The sequence below is a fragment of the Lutzomyia longipalpis genome, chromosome 4 (assembly GCF_024334085.1).
Source record: "Lutzomyia longipalpis isolate SR_M1_2022 chromosome 4, ASM2433408v1".
NCBI lineage: Eukaryota > Metazoa > Arthropoda > Insecta > Diptera > Psychodidae > Lutzomyia > Lutzomyia longipalpis.
In genome coordinates, this window is record NC_074710.1 from 8,831,585 (window position 1) to 8,859,180 (window position 27,596).

Below are 27,596 nucleotides of genomic sequence, written 5' to 3' on the forward strand. Positions count from 1 at the left end.
AAGTTATTTAAAGTCTGGCCTAAGATTTTTAGGCTAGGACTTAAGTTTTTTTCAAATCTGGTTCTATTTTTTTTAAGCTAAGCCTACTTTACTTTTTTATGTCAGTTTTAAGGTTTTTTTTAAGGTGGGTCAGGCTGAATTGGGGCTAAGTACGAAAATACATTAAACTCAAAAAGCGTGAACTTCAAAGTTCTTCAATCCAATTCCATTGTCACATTACAATTATTTAGTCATGAGGACCCAAAAATGAATAAACTCTCTTCTCTTTAAATATATTTTACAAAAAAGGTTGCAAAATGATCAAAAATTTATTCAAAAAATATTCCACGTGCCTGAGATTGTTGACATATTTTTGTTCATTGATAAGTCCTTTCAAGGGTTGAATAAATTATAACTTTAGAAATTTATAAAAAGTCTGAAAAACTTCCCTCAAAAAGGATCAAAATATTTTTTCTATCAAAACAAAAATCATAATATTTATGAGAATTCTTATAAAAAGAAAAAGAAGTCATTTGGGGTATTTCGTGTACCCCATTTGCCTCTTTTTTGGGGAAAAATATTCAATTATTAGTATGAATGAAGTCTTCCATGATGATTTTCTATTTATTCCTAACACTCACACAGGGGGGATACACGTGCTATTTTCTCCATTTCATTTGAGAAACATACCCCTCCCCCCAATCCACGCTTCCTCCATTATCCGCGAAAGAAGCTTTTGACATTCTTTTCCATATAATTTCCTCCGAACATTGAGGCAAGAGATTAGCTGATAAGCCGGAGTGAAAATGAGGTTCTAAGCAAGCCAAAAAAAAGAAGAAGCTCGCTCATTGAGGGAAAGGAATAATATGGGAAATCCTCCAAGCACAATCTCTCATCATGATTTTCGTGAGGGTGGCTACAAGGGGAGTGTGTGTGGGGATTAGTTGGTGTTCCACTTCGTGGCCAACACCAAGTATTGTAATCGTCGGAAAAACCGACCACCTCAGATCGGGCTCAAACTTGGTATGAGCACGTTTTAGACATCCCACATTCCAAAAGTGGTGGTGGAAAATTTTTGATCCGGCCGGCCTGCCGGCCTGCCGTCCGGCCTGCCGTCCGGGACTCTAAACTTTGCCTTATATCTCGAGAACGGTAACAGATAGAGACTTCCGGTTTGAAGTTTTCTATAGAAATGTGGGTGTAAAATTTCATTTTTTCGCATTTTCAAAATCCAAGATGGCCGCCGTCCGCCATTTTGAAATACTGTCAACCACTTCCCTTACAGCTAGAGGTCTGAAATTTTAGTATGTTGTAGAGCCCAGTGAGACGTTTTCATCGACTATTCATACTTGAAAATCGGTCAAGCGGTTTAGCAAATATGGCGGCCTAAAGCAAAAAGTGTTTTTTCAATATAACTCGAGAACGGCTTGACCGATTTTGATCATCTTGGTATCAAATGAAAGGTTTCAAGAAGCCCTACAACTGTCTAGAACATTCCAAGTTCCAAAAACATCCGCAAGAGGCGCTAAAATCAAAAACAAAAATTGCCTAACTTTAAGGGACAATATCTCCGAATCCCCATTAGGCAAATCGTTTAAATTTTGATATGTTGTAGCCTGACTCAATATCTTTCACCAGTCCGAAAATGAAGAAATTCTATGTCGCCGTTTAGAAGATATCGCAGTTTGAAAAATTCTTGAATTTGAAAAGTTCTAAGAGCCATATCTCCTTAACTGCTTGTCCGATTTTGCTCAACTTGGTATCAAATTAAAGGTTTTGCAAAACTCTACAACTTTCTAGAACATCAGAAACCTCTAGAACTATTCCTTCAGGATAAAAAATGCCAAAAACTGTTTTGGTGAAACAAAAATCCGCCATTTTGTGTTCTAGTGGTGACCTTGAAATGTATCGAAACATATGTCAGATTATAGATTATTTCAATAGCTTTCCATAACTAGTCAAGAAATTTCTGTAGGCCTTATAGAACCAGAGATATAACCATTTTTTTGCATCAAATTACTGAAGTTCACAAAAAAAATCACCTTTGCCTACTAATACTGCTCACAAATAGTATTACAACGCATAAACAAACTTCTATACGTTGTGGGACACCAACTCTTATAACTGGACGCGTTATGATTGACTTTTCTTATATACGGGGAGAATCGACAAAGAAAGGGATTTTCCGATTTTCCCGCTCACACATCCTCCCAAAGTCTTTTTTGGCGAAAATACCACGAAAGGAAGCTTAATGAATTTTTTTTTCTTGCGCCTCTCACTGTCTTCCTCCACCCCCCATCATGGCATTGGCAATTGCGGAGAGGAGCGATGTCTCTGACATGGAAAAGATTTCCACCTTTTAATAATACAGCAGCCTCCACCCAAATCCTCATCGCATCGACATGTCGATGGCTTGAAAGGCATTTCGGAGGGGCATTGATGGAATTGTCGTTAGGGGGTGATGACTGAAGTGGACCAACAGCAATACTTCTGCAAATGAAAAGAAAGTGAAGAGAAAATACACATTTCCTCTATAGGGAGGAGAATGATTTTTCCACCACACACAGTATAATTCTTCGATTGAGAATGGATTTTGGTCACGGCAATTGTGTGTGTGTGCCATTTTTCTCAGAGATTTAATAAAGAAATTCAACAACGACGACTATTTTCGCATCAATGGAACCCCCGAATGGGCTCCCATTTTCGAAAATCTCAACAGCTTTGAGAAAATTGTATATTTTCCAATCAATTTCTTTCGACATTTCCAATTATGGCCCATCAACTTTGCTTCATCTTGCACAGGGAACTCTCACTCTTCCAAAATACCCCCATAGTGGATTTCCTTTTCATTTCAACCCCTCAAATGCATCAGTCAATCCCATAATCGTGAGTACTTGATCGCATATCGCTCTTGGGAGTAGTTCTACTTTCAAAGAAACATGGAAGTTTCTCGTAAAAAAAAATAAAGAATCAAATGCAGTACAAAGTGGAATAAGGAATGTAGGGGAAAATGGGGTGTAACAGGGGTAGTTTTGTAATAAAAAAATTATTAGTTCCTTCTAGGGAATGTTAAGTTTTTAAATAGATTATTTTTATTGCAAATGAGGAGTTATATTCGCTATTAAGTCCGGCTTAGTTCATTTCTTAAACTAGACTAAGTTTTTTAAGATAAATTTAAGTCTTTTGTTTTTGGAAGGGAGCAAGATTTTATTGACAAATTTTTAAAGTTTTCAGGTTTGGTAATAGGCTATTTGCGGCTAAATGTTTTGTATGATTCATCCCCAATTCAGTTTGATCTAACCTTAGAAAACTTAATTCATTAGTTCAAAAATTAAAGCCAGATTCAACAGAGCTAAATCTAGACAAAAATTCTTAGGCCTAGATCAAAAAACTTAGGCCAAGCTTCAAAAACTGAAGCTTGCTTTAAGGAAACTTAATCCTGATTAACAAGATTATTCAAAGCAATGAAAATACATAAGACTAACTCAATTTTGTAAAATGTGTGAAACATTCACGCTAATGTTTCGTCGATGTGTTTAAACAATTTACAAAACACAACTGTGAGTATGAATATTTATTTCCATCTTTGTATAAGTTTCTCGTGAATTTCCACATCGTTTCAAAAATACTGCTCTAAAATACCGACGAAACATTAGCGCGAATGTTTCAAACACGTAAAGGGACAAAAAAAGCAAAGGGAAACCTTTCTTTCATTTTATCCACCAAAACACAAAGCTAAAAAGCTCAAAACATTAAATAGAAGAATAAATTTTCACATACATTTCCATAGTGTTAAATTTCCCTCTCCCGGTTGGCTTTTGCAACAGTCTAGTTTAAAAGCAAAATTTCCACATTTTCCACACTCTTTCCGGTGTTATATTTGGGGAAATTGTACCTGCCGGAAAATACATCGGAGAGAGTCCAATTTGAGGTGGAAAATGTGGGTGATAAAAAAATTGATTCAACTTTTGGGGGAGGGAATTCCAATGTGGTCAGAATGTTGAATATATACATAATATTCTTTTATTCTCACCCATTTCCTCGACATTCGGAAAACCCCATACTGTGATGCTCGGATCCCCATCATGCGGTGGATTTTTCACAAAACTTTCCCACAAACTCAACGCAAGGGTGGCTTACGGCGCAGGGGGTTTGAGCAATGGAATTGCCATAAATTATCGAGGCGAGAGAAGCTCTCCCGAAGAAAGTACTTAAAGTCACTCCTCGAGGTGCAGAGAATTGATAATGATGCACCATGAAACCACAAAAATCGCATGAAGGAGGATTTTCTTACTCGGAAGTGACTTTTATAAGGTGGTGTGGGTGGGAAATTAAGGAGTCTCGCCACTTCGACCTCAATCCCTTTCGATATCACTTTTTGCCATTGACGATGGGCTGCGAGGGGGGGGGGGGGCGGGTGGGTAGTTTGATGGCTATACGTGGATTCATGTGGACCATCCAGGCCACCCACATAAATTCCCACAATTCAATCTCATTCTCCGATTTTCCCCAAAGCTAAGCGGATTATGCGGTCAACTTCTCTGTGTGTGCTCCCATCCCGAGAGAGGAGGCGAAAGAATGGAAAATCTAATAGATTACATGTCAATTTCCGGCTTCCATTGTGGTCACCTCTGTTGACCACATAGTAGAGAAGGAGGTACCATCATCAATTTATTAAAAGACAAAAAAAGCATCACATGTGGACCTGACCACACGACACTTGAATGACCTATATTTTGCAGGAAAGTGGTGTGCTTTAGAATTTCAATTTAAAATCAACACTCTGAGAAAGGCAAAAGGAGTTTATGCCATATAGATCCCACTTGAATCCCTTTGGATGCAATTTTGCACGTTAAAATTCCAAGAAAATTTATGTTAGAATTGCGAGGAAAATCGTTCTTTGAGCATGGCTTTTTGGACATGGCTTGTGGAAAATGGGAGTTGGTGCGGTTCAAAATGGTCACCCCATGCTGAATTCAATTTCCACCTCAAGAATTATTCCTTTGAGAGAAAATCTCCTTTGACAATTTTAAGTCTTCTCTTCCCCATTTTGGGGCAAAGTCACTGAGCACAGTCAAAAGGAAGATTTTAATACTACTTCGTCAAAGCTCTTCTCACCACCCCCTTTAATATCGATAAGATTGGAAATAATATGACCTTCTCCAAATGGGTTGGGATTCTTTTTCTCTTTAGTGAAAATAGGTCAAATATTTTGGATTTTATTGCGCTTAAAGAGATATATTTTATGGCGCTTTTTCTCCTAAAATTTCAAACTGTTCTAATGACTTTTTTAATGCCAATAAAGTTTATTGAGACAGGCTTTCTAATTTTTAAATAAATTTTTAAGAACATTCTAAACCATATTTTTTATTTAAAATATGCCTTATTTTTTCAATTCATTTTAATTTAATTTTATATTTAATAATGTTTATTGAGAAAAGCTTTGCAAAAAAAGCTCAAAAAGTTCTTCTAATTTTTAAATAACTTTTTAAGAACATTCAAAACCATATTTTTTTATTTAAAATATGCTTTTTTTTTAAATTTATTTTATATTTAATAAGGCTTATTGAGAAAAGCTTTGTAAAAATGTTTTAAAAAAATTTTCTGGTTTTTAAAAACATTCTAGACCATATTTTTTTTATTTAAAATATGCTTTATTTTTTAAATTTATTATAATTTAATTTTATATTTAATAAAGTCCATTGAGAAAAGCTTTGTAAAAATCACAAAAAGTTCTTGTAATTTTTAAATGACTTTTTAAGAACATTCTAAAGCATATCTTAAATTAAAAATATACTCAAAAATGTTCTTAAAAAGAAATTAAAAAATTAGATGAATTTTTTTAGCTTTTTTCGAAGCTTTTCTCAATAAACTTTATTAACATTAAACAATTACAAAACGATACCTAGATATATAGAAATTAATTAAAGAATGATTTAAAAGGAAACTTTATTTTCGTAAATACTTAAAGGACTTTTGAGAAGCTTTTAAGTTGAAAAAGTTTTTTTTGTGGTTTAAAATCTCCATTCACATAAATTTCATCAATATTAATGCAATCATGCGCTTAAGAAGCTCTATTGGATGATGATAAATTTCACGCATGGCACAACTTTTAAACCCGCAGAAGAGGAAGACTGAAAAAAAGCATTACGTATGACCTCAGCATATTTTCAAGTTCTAAATGGAAATGATTTCTCTTGATTCTTTCGGCACGTCCCGGTGTGTCAGTGGGCGAGTGAAATAAATGAGATTTCCCCCCTCTCTGGAGAAGATTACGCTTTTAGGTCATCATCTATCATCTGAACAAGTGTCAACTCTGCCCACGTTTTCTTCGGGTAATTTTCCCTGCATTTCCTTCCATGCACTTTTCACGGGATTTTCCTTCCTCAAATGATCATCACGTGGGATGATTTTTGATGGGGATCTTCCCCACCATCCATGTGAAATATGCGGCGTTGCCGTCGTCTCATTTGGTGGTTTCTCAGAGGGCGCAATGGGGAGGAGTGTGGGGTTGTAGATAAAATGCCATTAATCATCTTCTAACTCTGTGTGGACGACAGCGAATTGCATGAAATTGAAGTAATATATCAGTTGAGAGCGCATTGACACGGCGAGATTACAAGACTTTCTTCTTCTTCCCCATATTCTTGATCTTTAAGGAAAAAAAAGGACCCCCCTCGCTTCCACATCACCTGCCCAGTTTTTTTTTCATTCTCCCAAAAGCGCGCCACAACAAAAGGGGAATTGGTTGAGAAGTGAGCATAAGAAGTAAAGAAAAAAAAAACATAAAAGATGGAAGGGGGGAAGAGAATGAAGCGATTGAAAATGAACAACAACACGATAAATCTCGTGGGCCTAATGAGACTCTCGATGGACTCTGACACAAGTTAAATGACTGCCAGACTCACTCCATAAGCGCTTTATTTGTACATTCAGCTGTCCATAATCTGTCAAAATTCTCTGTCGAAATTATTCAACGAGCCTCTCATGAGGTGCTCACCAGAAATGCGGGGGATTCGTCTCTTTTCACGTTTTCACGATTCAATTTCAATTCTCTTGTGCTATTCTGGTGTGATGCCAGTCCCACAAAGGGTTGGTGGTAGCCAACATTGAAATGTTGTCCAACCAGTTGAATAACTCAAAAGAAAATATTTTAAGATCATTTTAAGCTTTCCTGTTGATGCCGAATAAAAAACTAAAAGAACTTGAGAATGGTCTATTCGATAAATTGGTCCAGCTGTCCCCAAAATTATTTTCTTGATTTCCCCGCACCCCCTCCCTCAGCCGACATATCAAAATGCCATTCAACATGAAAAAGAAAAAAAGAAACTACAAATCCCCAATCTTTCCTGACACAGATTCATCTTGGCATGGGGAAACCCATCGAGGGTGCCGGGAGTGATTTTTCCGGGCAAAAGGAAAGTGCATTTGAGTGTCTTCCTATTCTGTATACGTTACTTTGGGCCACCCTTGGCGTCCCTACAGGTGGTAAATTACACATGAGAGTGGATGGTACAAAACTCGCTAAGACGACAGCAATCTCAGTCCCACTGACACCATGTTATATGTGCTGTTGCGGTAAAAATGAAGAAATGTGACATGAGAGGATATTCCCTGTGATCCCCAGGGGCAATACATTCCACACTTGCACTGTACTCCAATGCACCAAATTCATTTTTCATGTCGCCACTACGGTGCCAAGAATCCATTCTGCATTGGAGGTTTTATTTATTTACCCCATCTATTTCTTTCTTCATGATAATTCCCAGAAGCTTTTTAGCTTTTGAGCTTTCTGTTCTAAGAAAAAATAATAACAATCACAACTCTATGCTTTAGAACTTTTTTATGTTTAAATTGTTTTCAGGAAAACTATAACAGACATTTTTTTTTCAATTAACAATGAATTAAAAAAATTTCAATCAACAATGAATTAAAAAACGCCTTAAGTTTCCAATAATACATAATGAAAATTGAGCCTACGACACTCAATTAACGGTTGTTGCCCTCAAATAAGTTGCTTTCTATATTTTTTTGTGAAATTCTAACGTTTGACGTTCATTTTATAACGTTCGGCATTCCTTTTCTAAAATTATATGATTCCTTTTTCTGATTTTTGACATTTATTTTCTAACACTCGTTGTTTTAGGGTCTTACATTTCCTTTAACGTTTAATGTTTGTTCAAAAATTTGACATTTCCATTGTGACATTTAACATTTTTTTAGCATTTGACATTTCTTTTAAATTGTTTAAATATGTCTTAAATCTTAGACGTTTCTTTTACAACATTTTACATGCATTCTATTGACGATCATTTTATATCGCTTCTTTTAACGATTGACGTTTCTTTTTCAATGTATTTGTCCACTTTTGATTCTGACTTTATAACGTTAGAAAATAAATGTCAAAATTAAGAAAAAACGTCAAACGGTTTAAATTATTCTAACGTCTTACGTTTCTTTTATATTTTTTTCAACATTTTACATGCAACGTTAAAAATATTTTTTTTGTTACATTTGACATTTATTTTCTTACGTTAAAAAAATCAAGATCAAAAACAAAAAATATTAGTTAGACCACATTTAGACCGTTAATTTGGTTTTCAGACCTCTTATAAGTTTAAAATAAACATTTTCAACGTTTTGGGAGTCACAAAATACACTGAAGCTGTAAATTTTCTTTATTTTCTAACGCGTGCAACTTCTGTAATTGACAGATTGATCAGAATTGTTCAAATTGTCAAATGTGATCCGATTTTGATAAACAAATAATTAAGATTGAATGATTATGGAGGATTCAAAATACTAATTTTATTTACACAATTTTAGAAAAAAAGGAGTCTATTCATTTTTATATCACAAAGCTCTAAGAATTTGATTGAAAAAATAGTTTGCGTGTTTCGAGAGATTCATAGCAATATTAATGCTTCAAAGAAATGAATTAATTACATAAAAAAACGGAAAGATTTTCGGCGCCACCATTTTTTGGAATGTAGGGACCCTAATTCGTGCTCATCCTAAGTTTGAGCCCGATCTGACGACTTTGCATTTTTGAGTGTACACAGAAGCTGTGCTTCTTTCAAGAAAGAATCACAGCTAATAGCGAATAATTAATTTGCATATAGTTGAAGAAAACCTGTTAGGAATCTAAAGAGATTTTGAAAAATCTTACCATGCTAATCAGGCATGAATCTTGCGAAAAACTTAACACTGCGTGCGTGTTTAAGTGCACTGAATGTCCAATAAATCACATGACTTTTATATATTTTTTTCACAACTTTATTAAGACGTTAAACTTGCCATCTTGTTCTCCCTCTTTCCCATTTTACGACTGTTTTGTGTTTTTATGTGTTGGAAAGAGATGTTATCGGGCAATAGTGTTTTGCGCAAAGAGCCATAGAATGGCATTAAATTCACTTGTAGCACATTTCTCTATATACTTTTTTTCTCCCTTTTACGGGCGGGATAATTTATTCGTAAAAGTGACGGTTGAAAATTGTATTATTTTGGAACTGGTCTGAAGGTGGGATGGGCCCATCAAAATTTATCTATGTGGGAGGGTGGTAGTGATATTAAAACAGTTGCTCACAGGGATTAATTGCAGTGGAACCCAGCAGAACGATAAAGTTGTGTTATTGCAGAGCGCATTTCACAACTGAGATTCCTTCCAAATGGGGAGCATATCCCAGCTGAGGAGAGCTTTTGGTTAGAGAAAGAAAACTCATAATCGCATAGAAAATCCATTTGTGTGCTAGCGGCATACTTTGAGGAGCTTTCAGTGTGCTCAGATAGAACAACATTGAAATGTAGTGGAGAAAAAGAATTGGGATTATATGATGTACAAAAGACACAACGATGAATAGCCCCTGGGAGGCTTCACGCGCCAACACTGAGGGGGTGGTGATACTCAGTAGGGGGATGTTTTGGTGATGATGAAGAAAATCTCTCTGTGTGAGGGAAGTCTGTCGTTTTCAGAGCCACAATGGCACGTGTAGGAGGGAATGGGATGGGAGCTCTTCACGAGTATGGGAATGAAAATCCGATTATGTGTGGAGAAAAACCCTTCACGATCCTTACACAAATTCCCCCATTCAGACAGCACACAGAGACCTTTCTCCTCCTATTTGCAGCACTAAAGTATATATCGCGGGAAATATCATCAATGCAATTCAACTTGACAGGAGCACAAACTTCCTCCTCATCTCCTGATGGTGAAAAGAGCGTGTCAGTTTGAAAAGAGATGCCCTCCTGTGGTGCAAATTCATCCTAATTGCATTCCATCGAGACTCCTAAACAGCATTTTCCACCATTCACACGGAATTTCCTTCTCTCTGCATTTTTGCAGGACACATCCATGGAGATGTTTTTTCTTTCTATTTATTTTCCCGCCCAACAAATGGTGCTTTTTTGATCCTAAAAGCTCTCTCTCAACCATTCATCCATTCTCCGGGGTAGTACACATTTAAGTGATTTCTCCTGTCAATGGAAATTTTGGTGCATAATTAAATAGTGCGCCTCATTTAGCATGAATGTGCCCCAGACACGAGAAAAGCTCGCTAAAATGGCATTTATAACTCCCATTTAAGCTCCCATCTCCAAAAATAAGCTCATACAATTTCGTTTGAAAAATGTATAAATAAATCAATTGAAACCTTGCTTACAAAAAAATTGATAATTTTTACTTTAAAAGCAACGTGATGGAAAAATGCTGAATAAGCGACAAAAATTGTTTCCAGTCCAATGATTTTTTTACTGAGCTGATTAAAAATTTGTATACTCTTTTTTTTCGTTGTGGAATATTTTTTTGTATAAATATTAGGGGAGACCGGAGCTCATAAAGTTAGATCAGTATTTAGGGAACAGAGACGTATTCAGGTATTTATTGTAGGCGGTGTTTACGTGTCGAGCTTACTGAATTACTGTGTTACAATTTTTTTTCTACAATCGCAAAGTTTGACATTTCCTTTCTATCGCTTGACATTTCTTTTTAAACGCGTTTGACGTTTAAAACATATATTTCGTTTTTATGGTTAGGGGAGGGCGGGGCTAATAAAGTCACTTAAGGGTTTAGAAAAAGCCTAAAATACCATATTTCCTAGCTAGATAGAACAAAATGAATTGAGAAAGAGTTGTAGGGCAGTAAATTTCCTAGAGAAATGAGCTATACATTTCGCTTTATCTGTTTGGGAAATATGATATTTTGAGCTTTTTCTAAACCCTTAAGTGACTTTTTTAACCCCGCTCTCCCCTAATATTTCTTATTTAGCTCTTGACGTTAATTCTAAAATCTAAAGTGTTAATCTTAGTTATAAAATTTCACGTTTCTTATCTTACGAAGTTTCTAATCTATCACTTGTCGCTACTTTTTTGACATTTATTCTAACATTTGACTGTTAATAAAACGTTTAATAGTTCTATTCTTTCATTTGACGTTTCTTATCTATCACTAGACGTCTCTTTTTTACCGTTAAACATTTATTTAAACATTTAACTCATATTTTTAAAGTTTGACATTTAATTTTACATAATATGACGTTTTTTCGTGAAATCATATGTTTCTTTGGTTTCTTACGTTTGACATCTATTTCCTTTTTTTGACGTTTCCTATTCTGCTATCAAACGATTCTTTCCTAACAATTTACATTGATTTACTACCGTAGAACATTTTTTTTGTATTTTGACACTTTTTGCAGCTTTTGACGCGTCTATTTTAACGTACGGCAATTCGATTTTCTAACCTGTAAAGAATCTGTTTCCTCCTAAAGAAGTACCTAATCTGCCTGCCTAGAAAAGCAACACAGGTTATTTATGTTGTGTTTGTTAGCCCCGATCGTCCCTATAATAACAAATTAATACAAATAAAATAAAGAGAAACGTCGCTGGAATGCAATAAGATGGTCTCTTTTTATTTCTTTTCATTAACTTGCTAGCTTTCAATAAATTTTTAGGAGTTTGCCCTCGTGACAAAAGCTCCCGAAAAGCATGTAAAAAAGAAAGTACAAAAGCTTACTATATACAATATATGTAGGTATAGAGGTAGGTAAAGTTAAACAAACTTTATGTGGGGGTTTTCAACGGGAATTTGACGACGCGCTGTAAAGTAAATTGAGTGGAAAAGACGAGAAAAGCTTCAAGGGAGGACACAAAAGCACGAAAAATCTCGTTGTCTCCAATCAATCAGTTGCTGAAAGAGGATATTGCTATGAATCACTGTTGGTGGGATTATTCGATAATCCATTGCCTTCAACAATTGCCGGATGATCAAAGGGACATTTAGTGCTCGCACAGCAGGAAGTTTCGCAATTTATGCACTGTGAGCTTCACAAGCACAATAAAAACACACGACAATCCCTTGAAAGAGAATGGGAAAAGTTCTCAGAATTCCTCTGTGCTAGTACAAAACAATATAAAGCTCTTTGCTTTTTCTTCACATTTTTTCTCTCTCACTTTATTCTGGCGTTCCTTTTTACCCAGAATTTCTCCATCCCCCTTCTTGTGGCAAATATCTTTTCTTCTTTCGCATTTTTTTTCTGCCACAACGTGTGGGATTCAATCGAATGATTGGCGCGCGAGGTTTTTTGTGTTATGTGTGCGTAGGAGGAAAAGCTCGCACATTTTTCGACTATCCTTTCTATGTTAATTGCATTGGAGCTTGGGCGCACCCCAAATGGGGATGAATGGAGGGGTTGGTTAGAGATACCGCATGCCATGGGATAAAATCATCAATAGAAATTCCTCATGATTTGCTGACTTTTGCCATTCAACGCACGCTTCTGGGGGTGAGTTTATTTGTGGAATTTTTTCTTTCTCCCTTTTCTGCCATCCCCCTTCCCCCGAAAGCGTAGGGTTTGCCTTCTTGCCTGGGAAAAGGCACACACTTCGTGGCAGTTTTTTTTCTTCCTTTTGAAGCCTCTCCTTAATTTGTTTCTTCCCGGCATCTCTTCGTCAATCTCCCCATTGGGTATAGGGGTTGGTGAGCTACCCTTGAGAATCTTGGTGAGAAAATGCAGAAGAAATGGATTTTTTTTCCTTTGACCACGGCCCACAGGTACTCGATGCTTCCTACACATCACTGTGCTCTACCACCGTAAAGCTCCTGAGAATCCCTATCGGCATCCCTTTCAATGGCACATAGACTCCCAGTAAACAAATTTTGTCAATCATTGATCAATTATTGAGATCAATATTGAGTCAATATAGGTCCGCATAGTTGATCAATAGTTGATCAATCCGATTGATATACAATTATCGCTCAATAGGTAATCAATCCGATTGATAGACAATTATCGCTCAATAGGTAATCAATCCGATTGATTTTCAATTATCGCTCAATAGGTAATCAATCCGATTGATTGTCAATTATCGTTCAATAGGTAATCAATCCGATTGATTTACAATTATCGTTCAATTTGTAATCAATCTGATTGATTGTCAATTATCGTTCAATAGGTAATCAATCCGATTGATTGTCAAAAAATGATGAGAAACGATTATTTCTGCGCATGGATTTAAATTAAAAATCTACTTTAGTTTGATATTTAAATTATCAGGCGTAAAACTCATGTAGTGTATGTTCTCAAAGTCAACCAGAGCCCCTAATCACGTGTGAGCAAACTCCATTTTAAGCTATAAAAGGGTGGAGTATATTAGTAGAAGGATGAATAGCCGTTTCGGAGGAGTTCATGTGCCACAAACAGACAGACTTTTCAGCTTTATATATTAAGATATATAATATTAAATACACGTCAAAAGAGTTTGAAAATTTTTCGAATAGCCATATGATATACGTCAAACTTAGCTACTATTTTGTTGAAAAATTTTTGGCATTGGAGCCAACTTAAAATGGAATCATTGGAGTCAGATATTATTTTGAAAATTTTTACCCTTGGAGCCATGCAAATTTTCAAAAAATTAAAAAAAACAACATAATCTTACTTAGCTGTTTATCATGTATTTCTCTTACATGATTTATCATTTCTGGGGAAAAAATGTCGAGATAGGGATATGCCTTTTGCGCACCACGGTATGGCAGCCGCTTTGCACATTTGGCACCCTATTTTCGAAAGCCGTTTACCATTTATACCACCATAGAGTCTTTATAATACTTCTCTAGATAAATAAAGCTACATACAAGTTGCTTTATAGTTAATCTAAAAAAATTGTGTATTATTTTTACTCTATCAACTATACACATCTTTTAGTTTATAAGCTTTTTGTATCAGTGAGGTTGACAGATGCAATATCTGAAATCAACATGAACATCAATTCCAAATCAATGAAATATAACGTCCTTTTGATTGCCCTCTTGATTAGCTACTAAAAGCAGTATAGTTATATACAACACCACTTGATTAAACAACCATTTCTCTCTTTTTGCTTTTCTTAAAAAGAATAATTTTAAAGAAAAAGCAAAAAAATCCCCATGTTCATAGAACATGGGGATATATTCATGCACCACCAAGAAATGCAACCAGCTCACTTGCAATATATTTCTCTCAAACAAATACTCATTAATAGCAATAAATTGCTATACCATCTCATAGTTACTCTCATTTAGTAAATCATCGCATATTTACTCTTATTTTGTGCCATTAAAATCCATCTCTCATACTCCACTCCACATATTTCTCTTACTCACCAAATTCTCTCATTTCCACCAAATCTCTGTGAAACACAGTATCATGCATCTTTGCATTACCGAAACTCAATGTGTACATTGTACAACTTTTTTTGTATAGTAAGACTTAGTAACTCACATCATTCTATGAGGAACCATATATCTTGCTTCAAACCTTTTCTTCAAAACTAAAGTGGAAAAGAGGGATTAACCATCTTTAGAATGAATGTTAGAGCAGCCGGAGCAATACTGGTCACAGTCCTAATCATGTGAACACTTAAATTTAATTAAAGTATCTACAGAGCGTTTTTGACGTGTATATGTATACACATTGCTACATTTTTTTTGAAAAATTTTTGGCATTGGAGCCGATTTCATAAGAGTTTAAAAAAAATTGGCATTGGAGCCAAAATATTTTTCAAAAATTTTTGCCCTTGGAGCCAAAACTTGGGCAAAAAATAAAAAAAAACCAAACACATTACTTAGCTGTTTTAAAATAATGACCCACGTATAAAGTGGATCATTACACTACTGCTTTAATAACATTATTGGGTCAAAAACCAAGATAGGGATACGTCTTTTGTGCGAGACGGTATGGCAACCGCTCATACATTTGACACCCTATTGCATCACATACATATTTTCTCATTTTACGCACCTAACAAGGGGAGCATTTGAGAAAGATTAAAAAAAATACCTCCATGACCACTATTGTGATCATGGAGATAACTTCTCAACACACAACCACTACTTGACTCAAAACCAAGTCACACTTTTTGGGTAGTCACTATGAAATAGCGACTGCTTTTAGAGTAGTTAGATTTGATGAACATCACCAAATCTAATCTAACAGAGTTACTGCGAACCCAAAGCAGCTCTCTAACGTGTGTCTCGTGTTATTAAGTCAAAGACGCATAATACACAACTCTCATCCCAACCAACAAATCCATTGAGCCAAGCGGTCACAACCGCGATCAAACCTTTTCTTCAAAACTAAAGTAGAAAAGGGGGATTAACCATCTTCAGGTTATCATGGAACATTTTTATATTTTTAATAACTTCTAAACGACATCTTAAATCAACAAAAGGGTTAAATTAATACGTTTTATGCGCAAAATGTTGTGCACAAGGAATTTATGGGAATTCCTCTTGTGTGTGGTCAATACTTAATCTTTTGGTCAAAATTGCAAAAATTAATTCGCGATTTTAGCAAACTTATAAAAACTCCATGTGGCAGAAATTTTCGCAGATATTAGCGTTAATGATTGCTGAATATCCCCAAATCAAAATTGTGGGTGATTGTGTACTCAGGGGAGGGAGGGGGAGATTTTTCTATGCGCCAAATTATACAAATGAAAGTGACATTACCAAATCTATAAAGAAAACATGGGAAAACTGAAAAATCCTTCGTCCGAAACATAGTTTCCCGCCTTCGTCTATGTATTTTAATTGTAATTTAATTAATCCTTTTTTAATTAATTAATCCCCTAATTAGTTATTGTAACACAAAGGATTATATGGGAGACTCACGCTCTGAATTGCATATAGTATACGTCAAAAACAGTCTCATTGGTCTTAGAGAAATTTTTGTACATACTGAAAGTAAAGATGTATAATAATCATCTTCTTTCGCAGTTGGGTTTATGTAAACAATAATTGATCAATACTTGGTCAATTTATGATCAATCCTGATTGAGATAAAATTGACTCAATATTGACACTATCAATATTCAATCAATCATATTGACTCAATATTGACTCAATCAGATTGATTGAATATTGTCAGTGTCAATATTGAGTCAATCAGATTGATTGAATATTGGCAGTGTCAATATTGAGTCAATATGATTGATTGAATATTGGCAGTGTCAATATTGAGTCAATATTCAAACAATTGATTGAAATTATGAGATTGACCAATAATTGTCCGCAAATTGTGTAATTGACTGATGATTGACGGATGATTGCCCGTAAATTTCGTGATTGACCGAGGATTGAGCATAAATTGAGAAAAATTTAGAGGTCAATAGTTGATCAACAGCTGATCAATCCATGATCAATTTGATTGAGATAAAATTGACTTAATATTGATGCTATCAATATGGATTGATCAATAATTGAGTATAAATTGACCAATTGATTGATAAAAAAAATTGAAGAACAATAATTGGTCAATCCATGATCAATCCATGATCAATAATTGATTGAGTTGTAGTTGACTCAATATTGATAGTATCAATATTGAGTCAATATAGGTCCGCATAGATGATCAATTATTGATCAATCGGAATTGATCTGCGATTGACCAATAATTGACCAATGATTGATCAATCGATTGACAGGCTCAATTGATTTATCAATTATTGATCAATCATTTATCAATCTGATTGATTCAATCGTGATTGAACCTTTATTGGCTCAATCATTTGTTTACTGGGCTATCAAAGAGCTTCAAAGCATTTTCGTTTATTTTCATGTGTTTTGTTATGTTTAACAGTTTTTTTTTTCAACCACCCACCCCGTGTTTCTGTGTACAGCACATTTTCACCATCATCTAATTCTCAGGGCTCATCGTATTTTTTCCCGCCACCACCCTCACCCGGTGAAGCTCATTTCTGTGAGAGGGTGCCATACCTACCCTTGTGTGAAGCTTTTTCCTCGCAAGCATCTCGTTTTTATTTATACTTGTTGTTTTTATATTTTTCTCCCCACACCCACGTATTCTCTCTCTTTTTTTATATTCCATACCATCAAAATACTCCGATCAGCAAGGGTGCTTACCAGGTATGTTTCTCTGTGTTTTTTTCCCTTATACGCACATAAAAGAAATTGCTGTCCTCCCCCATTTGCCGACGTGTCTCGGAGATATTTTCATTTAAGGGACGATTTCCTGAAACATTCACTTAATTCACGAAACAAGACCATGTCCTCCTTTTTCTGCCTTCCACATTGCACCACCCTCCTTGGGCAAGTTCTCGATTTGTATGCAATTTTTATTTTCAATCGTAAATGCTGTAAAACCCGTAAAATCCCAAAAAAGGAAAAGACTCCATCATGAAGGTACAAGCTCTGGGGACTTTTAAATAAACTTTTCAATAATGTATGAAAAGTGACAGATATGACCGTTTGTCGATTTGAATTCCGTTCGGTTTTATTCGTACTTTTTTATTGCTGCATTCTTGATCTGGATTTTGGTCATATAAACTTAAGAATTTATAGCTAGAATTTTAAAATAAATATTCTATTTTTCCCCTGATATTTTTTGTCTGGAAAGAAGATAAAGTATTAAACAAATGTCATTATGTATTTGACAGTTGTATTTATCTGACATTTGCAAATGTCAAGATTTAAATTTCATCAACGGAAAATATAAACGATTTCTAATTCATTCCATTGAATGTTTAATCTTTTCTTTATATAAATCATTCACAATGGAAAATCATAAAGAATTTAGTCATTATTGTCATTCTTGAATGAATAATTTTCTACGCTTAAAATACTCATAGAAATATAATCTTTTATCTCCAACACAGTATACAATGAAAGAAAATGGGATGTTAGGAATATACTTTTACCACTTTTACCATTCAAGGGCTACATCTTGAGACTTCCTCAATTGTTCACCCGGAAATGGATCGTGATTGAAGTGGAGGAAAGCTATTGAATTGGAGCAAGAGGGGTCTCTTTCTCTTATACTTAAACTGCTGGCACTGCTGGCCTTTACTTTATACGTATATAGTTAGAACAATGTTCCGAAAATCTGCAGATAATTTCGATATGGACTGTAATTGAGGAGATAGCGGGGGATGACTGAGACAGTTTTGTCCGAAAGTGGATTGTGTAATGGAACTTCCTGCTATATATAGTAAAGTGGGTTCAAATGGGTGGTTTTTTTTAGTGTGTGACAACAGCAGCTTTCCTCTCAAAAGGGGTGTGGTGATCATTCTTGTGAAAATCTTCCACACGAATAGTACTCTTCATTTCCCGTCCTTGTAGATGGGAATCCCACGCAAATCTACCTCCCCTTTTTGGCCTTGCATACTCTCATCAAATGCCATTCAATTCTTCCAATTTTCTCTCCCAATAAGCTACTACTGTGGGTATATGGTTCTTGTGTGTAACCTCATGGGTACGAGCACGATGGCAAAGATCGATGTGTGCTGTGAGACTCATTGAGCCACCCCCGAGGGGCTCCCTTTTCACGTGAGAACCTTCATTACATGGGCGTTTTTGCCATCGTCGGCGCACCTTTTGTGCCAAGCACACACACACAATGTGCCCCAATTAGAGGCACCTCGGGCATGGGCTTGTTGGCGCAACGCAATCAATCTTTATTAACACGATTTTAATTATGATATTCTTTTGATTCACATTCTCACCTCCGCAGGGGATGTGCGCACACCCCTCACGTTTCACTTCCACCCCCGCCGTAAGAGCACACACACACCGGATGGTGCGGAAGGTGGCGGAAGGTATGCGGTGAGACGCAAAAGTGTGAATTTTTAATGGTGACACGAAATGAAGAAGAGGGAGCTTTCTAACCGAGCTTCCGATGCTTCCCTTTGTTCACATCTGCGTGAAAGAGCTTTCGGGAATTTTATATATAATTTGTATGGTATATAAATTGCCTAGAGAAAGGCCACACTTCATGTTAAGGTTAATTCATTATTAAATAGGTGTAAGAGTTTCATTGTATAAGATTACGAAAACTTGGGAAATTGTCTTGGAATTTATGAACGTGTTGAATATATATAATTAAGTAGGTAGCGAAAAAAATTTCTTAGAAAGCTTTACTTTTTTTAGGGAGAAAATTAGAGAAAAAAAATGTTTCAGCTGTCATTTTATATATATTTTTTTTAGGTACATATATTTATTAAAAAATTATTGAAGGATGAGGGTGGCCAGGAAATTAGGGCATGATTTTAACCGCGAATAACTTGTTATTGATAAAACTTGCGTACATAAACTTAAAAAGTTTTGTTTGATTTTAATTTCAAGTCAATATCTTAAAAATTGTAGCTGCTAGAACAAAAAAATCTCTCAAAAAGAGATGACAATATATTTTCAGCACAAGGGGTGTTTATCTGAACGAAAATATTCGGATCTTTGGTAAAATTCGGATGATTATCAAAAAGAAATAAAAATATTCGGCATAAAAAGTCACAGATTGAGGAGCTAAAAAATACTAAATTCAAGCTTAAAAATGACTCAATTCAAGCTTGGAAAATACAAAATTCAATTCTCAAAAGTTCTCAATTCATGCCTTAAAAAGACTAAATTCAAGCACAGAAGCATTAAAATTCAAGCTGAAGAATTTTTATTCAGATTTTAGTCCCAAAAAGTCTCAGATTGAGGAGAAAAAGCTTAATTAAGAACTTCATTGAAGCCTAGAAAAGTATTAAATTTAAGGAGAAAAAAGTTTTTCGTTTCTTAGCAAGGGATATGAAGGAAATATTTCAATGATTCGCCAACAAAATCGAATTATTCGTCAGATAAACACCCCTTGATTTCCTGACTTGCTTTGCAATTTTCCTCCCAATTTTCCCAAAAAGAAAGTGATTGGATAAATTAAGAAAGCTTCTTGTCGAAGAACTTTCTCATGGACTATTGTGCTTTCTTTCAATTTAACTTACAGCGAGTGCATCTCTTTTGTTAAACCCTACCTTTTGTACGTTCCATCTATCTTCTATATTGAATTCCATCATTCCCCAAAAAGGTGAAATCAATTGAACAATCATCCCCTATTTAGTTTAACCTCCTATTGTTTTACGTCCTTCGAGAGAGACTTTTCATGCGGAAAAAACCGGCAGAGAAAAGCTAAAAGTCTTAAGCGAGAAAGTTGCCACAAAAGAATCCTCACAACTATTCCCATTTAGCACAGAGACTATGCTGGCGTGCGCTTTTGGCGAGAAAAGAAATTATTTGCCGGATGGAACGTGCATAAAATAGCAAAAATGCTTTTCAAACAGAGAAAAGCTCTCCTTCTCTGTCTTTTTTTTTGTTATATAGAAGGCTTCGGGGGAGGGATGTGAAATTAAAATGTCGACAGCTTAACGATGCTCAAACAGACAAGCCGTCCTCATCATCCAAAGTGCTGTCCGCAATGTCGAAAAACGAGGCTCTCTTAGGCTTTGCAGCTTTGCGAAGAACGGTCAATTTACTGTGAGCTTTTTTACGAGAGGATGAGAGAGATCATTGGGAGCTTTGCGAAGCTACCAGGCGCCCCCATCCACATAAATTTAGGGCGCAATGGGTTGACGCAAATGGACGACTTGGCATTACATTCTGTGGTTCGTGCTTCGTTGGGTTTCACTGTCCTTTGGGCAGGATTCTTTTTTTTTTCACCCTTCCTTTGCTCTCTCGCTGGGTGAGACACGGTCTGTGCCCATAGTAAATGATGTTGATGGTGTATGTTGCCAACAAAATGAAGCTTCTCAAATGCACTCAACGGGTTCAGTTTAGTTAACTCTTCGTACAGTTGGGGGGAAGGGGAGAAAAGCTCCCATAAAAACATAAAACTTTACGTGCTTTGGATTTAATAGGGATTTTTCAATGAAAGAAAAAAAAAATATTAATAAACAGTCCAAGAAATTGCCATAAAAAAATGTTAAGACGTCAATTTTACTTTAAAGAAATAAAGAAGAAAAAGGTACAAAGCTGTACGAATGAGCATCAATTCTGGGGTCAATCTTGCAGAGGTCAATAGGAATCAAAAGCTCCCCATTATTCTTCCACAATTCCTCTCCATAATTCTCTCTCTCTGGTTTATCTAAAAACCACCCCCTCAAATGTTTGGAGGATCAGCATAAATTCATTTGAGTGCATTTTCTGCAAAAGCTCTTTGTTGTGCTCAAAAGCTAAAATGGAGTTTAAACAAAGGGGCAGTGATAAGGTGAATTTTTCATTTTATCCCCCCTTTTTGGAATCCTTCAGCAGTTTGTGCAGAAAAAGAAAGAGCTTTTTCCATGCTGTATGTTTTTTTTTTCTCCTCCCTCTTTGGATTGTCCGTGTCAGGTCAGACATTTGTGTTTTATGGAGGATGAAGTGCCTGCCCTCCCGAAAAAAAACAAGGCATATACAGAAGGATTAAGCACACAATTTACTCTAATGCCACCCCATCTAAGCAAAAATCCCCATGGCTGCGACAATTTTGCGCTCTAATAAAATTTAACCCCTAATTGCCACTACCATTGCTAATTTTTTCTCTCTCTCTCTTTTGCAGAGATGTGGAAAGCTCCATTGATCGGGGGTTCCACCAGCTGTTGAACATACATACACTGCGCTGGGATTCCATATTAATAGGGTTGACGAGAGAGCTTTTTTGCGGAGGTACATCCAATCCACCTGACAGAAACATCACACAAAAAATGGGAAACATGAACAACATGCTGATTGTCTTCAGTTTCATCCTCCTCCTGGGCACAAGTGCTGCATTCTGCCCATCCAAATGCACCTGTGATGGAGATAAATATCTCAGAGCATCATGCGTAGATGCCGGCCTGGAGGTAGTACCAATTCAACTGAATCCCGAAGTGAAGTCCATCAATCTTGCCAAGAATCTCATCACCAGCGTCCACTACACGCTATCCTTCTACATGAGTCTCGAGAAGTTGGATCTCTCACAGAATCGCATTGAGTCGCTGGGTGGGAAGAATTTTGAGTATCAATATGATCTGGGTGTGTTGGATTTGAGTCGAAATCTCGTGGGTAGTCTGGGCAAGGATGCCTTCCGGGGGCTGAAGAAGCTACGAGCTCTGAATTTGAGTGACAACTTCATTGAAGGTATCCACAGTAATGCCATGGCAGATCTAGTTTCACTCGTGGAGCTGGATCTCACCAATAATCGCATCATCAGCTTCGAGGATTCAACATTCCAGAATTTAAGTGCATTGGAAGTACTTCTCCTTGAGAATAATCAAATCTTGGAGGTGCCAACGAGTAATTTGCTGTACTGCCACCAATTGCGGCATCTCGATCTCACCCGGAACTTCATTGAATCCGTCCGCAATGAGAGCTTCCTTGGGCTCAGACACCTCGAGCACCTGGAGCTCGATGATAATGTCATCAAAGATGTAGATGTAGACGCCTTCACGGGATTAGTGGCTCTCACATGGCTAGATATAGCTGACAACAACCTCACAGTGAGTTGATTTTTTTTATATCTTTACTTAATTTTTTTTAAGAATTGGGAAAATTCCTACAATCGTCAATTCCCACTAAATTAATTTAAAAATTTTATAGATTTGTTAGGAAAATAATTAACAATCAATGAAAATTTAATTGGAATAATTTGTTTTATCTTAAAATTTTTTTTCTTGTGGTGAAAATTAATTTTCTTGACATGATAGACTATTTACCTGTCTCGAAAAATATAATAGTCTTCTTTTGAGAAAATATATTTCTTTAAAATAATTCTTTTGAAAAAAAAATTCTCCTTTGAAAAATAATATTCTTGTATTGAGAAAGTATTTTCTTCTTTTGACAAATAATTTTCTTCTCTTGTATAAAAATTCTTGAATTGAAAAAGTTTTCTTATCTAAAAAAATAATTTTATTTTTCATGAACAAAAAATCTTGTCTCTATAATCAATTTTCTTTATTTTCTTCTTTTTAAAATAATTGTTTTTTTTCCCTTTATTACGGATTTCATCCATGTAGGTGATTTCCCAATTCTCTTCTGTTGAAAAATAGTTTTCTGGTCTTGAAAATAATTTTTGAAAAATTAGAGAAAATTGAAATTTTGCACTCATTAAAAATCTTTAATGAGACTACCCTATAATCAGCATCGTGGAAAACTCTCTCAATCTGTGCAGTAAATTATGAAAATGTTACGAATTTTAATTTAAATTTAAATATTCCTTTCAAGTCTAGTTAAATTACCTGTGAAATTAATTAAAAAAAATATAAAGAAAAGAGTTCTTAAAACAAAAAGAACTTTAATAGAGGATAGAAAATTAAATTTGAAGCGCTTCTTCACTGCAGTAGAGTGGTCAAAAGCTGATTGGACCATGTAGAAATAAAATTTCATTAACTTTCTGCATATAAAATTGGAATGAATCATCAAATTTGCATCATTTTTATCAAATAAACAATTCGAAATAAAAGCTTCGCCCTCCCCCTTCCCTTTCTCTTCACAATTAATTCAGTGTTGATTATAATCCCAGATATACATCACTAAATTATTAAATCAATATTTATGCAAATAAAACATTTCGCCATCATTAACGTTTGTACACCATCAAATTGGCATCTACCCTGTACAGAATATATGACCTTTTAGCAGAATAAAATTTTATTCTCATCCCCACCGGCAATTTAGCTCATCCAGGAAATACAGGAAAATGTAAATGACGAAAATTGGTTCATCTGTTTTTTAATAATATTAAAATAAATAATAAAATAAGCTCTCACAGCATAAAGCAATGAGGAGTTCAAAATAAAATTCCGTAGTGACATAACAATCATTTTTTTTGCATTAAATATAAAATTATCAACAAGTTGTGCTGTGACAAAAAAATTAATTAGGTTTCTTAATGACCGACTTATAATTAAATTAATGTATAAAGAGATTCAACATTAAACAGATTTATGAAAGTAATTTAATTTCAATCCTAAATTAATTTTAAAAAATTAATAATATTTTGACTTTAAAAAATCCATTAGGTAATTTTCATAAAATCAAACATAGTATATTCATTGTTACATAAAATATGTTAAAATATAATATAAAAAAATAATAAAAAAAACTAATTACATACCTACGAATAAAAAAAAAAGTAAAATCGATTTCCATTTCAATTTGCTAATTTTAAAAACATAAAATTTCTCTCTCGATGCAAATTAAATGTATAAAACAATTTATTTTTATAAATAATTCTAAAGCCACCCTTTGCAATTTTCCTCACAAAGGCATGAATGCAAATTTAGATGAAATTGATTTCAGAGAGTTCATGCAGCTAGGGGGCAAATTAAAACACTACACTCCATTTTATGCTTATTTCCCATTTCAATCCGTTTTTATTTATGCATACATTATTGATAGCTTCAACATATTAAACATAAAAAGGTTTTTGTGCATGGCAAATTAATGAAAAATATTTTCTTTTCCTAGAACTGTAGCATTGGAAGCTTTGTCAAAAAGCTGTAATGATTTTTAATTGAAAATTAGTGATACATATTGGTTTGATACAAATTACATAATGTTGGATCTAAAAGTTTCAAAAGATTATTTTCAATGAATTTTGAATAACTCTTTATCATAAATGGATTGATTTATTCCGATGAAAAATATTATAATTACACTGAAAATGTTTGTTTGTTAGATTTTTAAACATTTGGAGAGGGAGTGGGGCAAAAAACAGCCACTCAAAGATTGATAAAAACCGCAAAATGTAAAATTTCCCAGCAAAATACAGTTTAACCCGGCTTAATCATGTCTTGATTACGCTCTTTTTACTCATTAGTTTTAATGTGTAAGAAGAGTTTAGCCAAGAGATAATTAAGCGGGGTATGACGTAGTACTAAATATTTAACTCATTTCTACAGAAAATTTTCCACTCTACAACTCCTTCCCAGATCATTTTGGTCTGATTCGTTGAAAAATATGATTTTTTATGCTTTTTCTAAACGGTTGAGTGACTTTTTCTGCCCCACCTTTTTCAATTTAGAACTTTTGTCAATTTTAGAGTACATTTTCTTTTCATACGTTGTACATAATGTCCTTTGAAGATTTTTTTTCTTTCAGAAAAAATATTCTCCGCGAAAACTATTCAAACGAGATAAAAATTACTGCCACCATTTCCTTTTTTCAGAATTTTTATTAAACTAGGTCCCGATGTGGGTCCACTCTAACAATTGGTGGCAGCGGTGGGATACTTAAGTACTTTCATTTTTAATTTTAATTTTCATTTGAAATTTATTTGTTAATTAAATTCCATTTTTTCTTAGAGTTTAATTGAAAAGCTTAATTTAATAGTGAGCATTTTACCCCAAGATAGAACTATAGAAAAATTATTCAGAATCAATTTGCTCTTTGTCAATCAATAGAGCAAATGGAAAAAAAACATTTAAGGATAAAATTTCCTCGACATTTTGTGAGGTAGCTGTGTGCGTGGAAAAACAAGAAGCGACAGGCGGGGGTGGGATGCTGTGAGGGCGTAGAGAATCCTGTTAACAACCCTTATCGCTGAAAATGCGGTGTCTGTCAATATTGAAAGTGTTTGCAGGTGAAATTTCTAATTGAATTTCAAACTGCAGCAACTCCCCAACACGAGAATCATAAGCTCTAACAATTTCCGTGTCTGACTTGGGATGTGTGTGTGCAAATAAATTTAATAGTGGTGGTGTTCTTATTTAAATTCCCTTTACTCCTCTCTGTGTCCTTTGCAGGTGATGCCAACTGTACAATTGTCGAAGCTGTCGAATCTAACGAATTTATCCCTGAGTGGAAATAGTTTCTCATATTTACCCGCGGTGGCACTATTGAATTTGTTCAACTTGCGGGAATTGCACCTCGATCGTCTCGAGCGCCTGACTCGAATTGATTCACGGTGAGTAAACATTAATTGCTTGTTCATGTTAATTAATCGTAAATAGCTGCAAGAGACCTCCGTATGCCGCCCCCCTAAAATTCAATTTCATTTTGGACCCACAAAGGCAGCCAAGAGAAGGGGTTGGTAGAGAGCAAACCACATGGAAATTTATTCACACTCAATGAAAATAATTCTTCTCAAGTCAATTTACGTGGATTATGTTCATAATGTTTTGGGTTAAGAGGAGTTGGGGGGGATAAAATAAATTAACATCACTGAAAAAACAGTTTGTGCTTCGACTGTCGGTTTTACTACTTTTCTAAGTACCAATTAAGTTGAAAAAGCACCACTTTATTTCTCAAATATCTATATAGAGGCGCTGCTGGTTATATTTTCACACAATATCGCTTTTTTTTTCAAAAACCGATTATTCAACTGAAACTTCTTCTTCTTTTTTTTTCTTAGTTTTAGGTTATATTTGTTAAACAATAATACAAAATGTGTGGTGTTTTCCTGAAATTCGGCTCTTCCTGGGGATTAGGAACTTCATTTTTTGCTTCTTTAGGGGTTGAGATGATTTTCCTCAATTTTCATGAGAAAAGAAAAAAAGAAGAAGATTCTATATCGATATTGAATATCGATATCGATAATATCTTAAAAATCAAAAAAAGGAAGAAGAAGAATTTTGGTGCTTATCCAAGTACAAAATAAGTAGTAAAATGTCGAATTTGGTACTTGAAAAGTTAAAATTCTTTCAGTGCATTCTCCTGTAGCTATAAATGGGGAACACAAATCCAAAAATCGTATACCAAGTGCATGAGGTTTTGAATTGTAAATTAACATGAAATAAGGGATGAATTTCAGCGCTTTTGTGCTATTTAAAGGAATATTATTAAATAATCTTTGTATTTCTCTAAATGAGGAATACCTACCTACATAATCGAATAATTGAGAAAATTCGAGAAGCTTAAAGGGTGGATTTCAAACAAATTTTGAAGCTAATAAGTAAAGCTTTTCTTGAATTTACATCCATTGGCAAAATGTTGGTTAAAAATTAAAGAGAGCAATTTTTAACAAAATAAAAAACAAAATATATTGAAAATACAAAAGATTTTGACATTAAATGTAATATTTCACAAAATATTATTCTAAAACTTCTTCCAATCTCTCCACAAAAGACTTTAGTGCAATTTTAGATACAATAAATGGTGAAATATTTTGAAAAACCTACAAATATCTTTTGTATTTTCAAAATATTTTGTCTTTTATTTTGTCCAATAATTTTTTTTTGGATTTTTCAAACTTATTTTGTCATGCCTAACCCCTTCGCGTCCACGTGAAACATTGAAACCTTGGGTGAAATTCACTTGTTAGTCAAACTGAAGATTTCTTAAGAAAGATTTAAGTTTTTCTTAGATTTTTTAAGTTTCTTTAAGTCATTTTAAGAATCTTTAAGTTTCTTCAAGAATGTCT

General features: G+C 34.8%; 1 protein-coding gene across 5 annotated transcripts in view; it reads left to right on the top strand.

Annotated features, from left to right (window-relative positions):
• LOC129796107 (vasorin-like) overlaps positions 1–27,596 on the top strand; it is a 98,390-nt gene that overhangs the window by 59,841 nt on the left and 10,953 nt on the right. For all 5 annotated transcript variants that reach the window (XM_055837835.1, XM_055837831.1, XM_055837832.1 and 2 more), the window contains exons 4-5: positions 21,816–22,734; positions 25,981–26,141. In XM_055837835.1, the coding sequence (XP_055693810.1) occupies positions 21,961–22,734; positions 25,981–26,141 (935 nt within the window). In that variant the 5' untranslated portion in view covers positions 21,816–21,960. The remainder of the gene's footprint in view (positions 1–21,815; positions 22,735–25,980; positions 26,142–27,596) is intronic.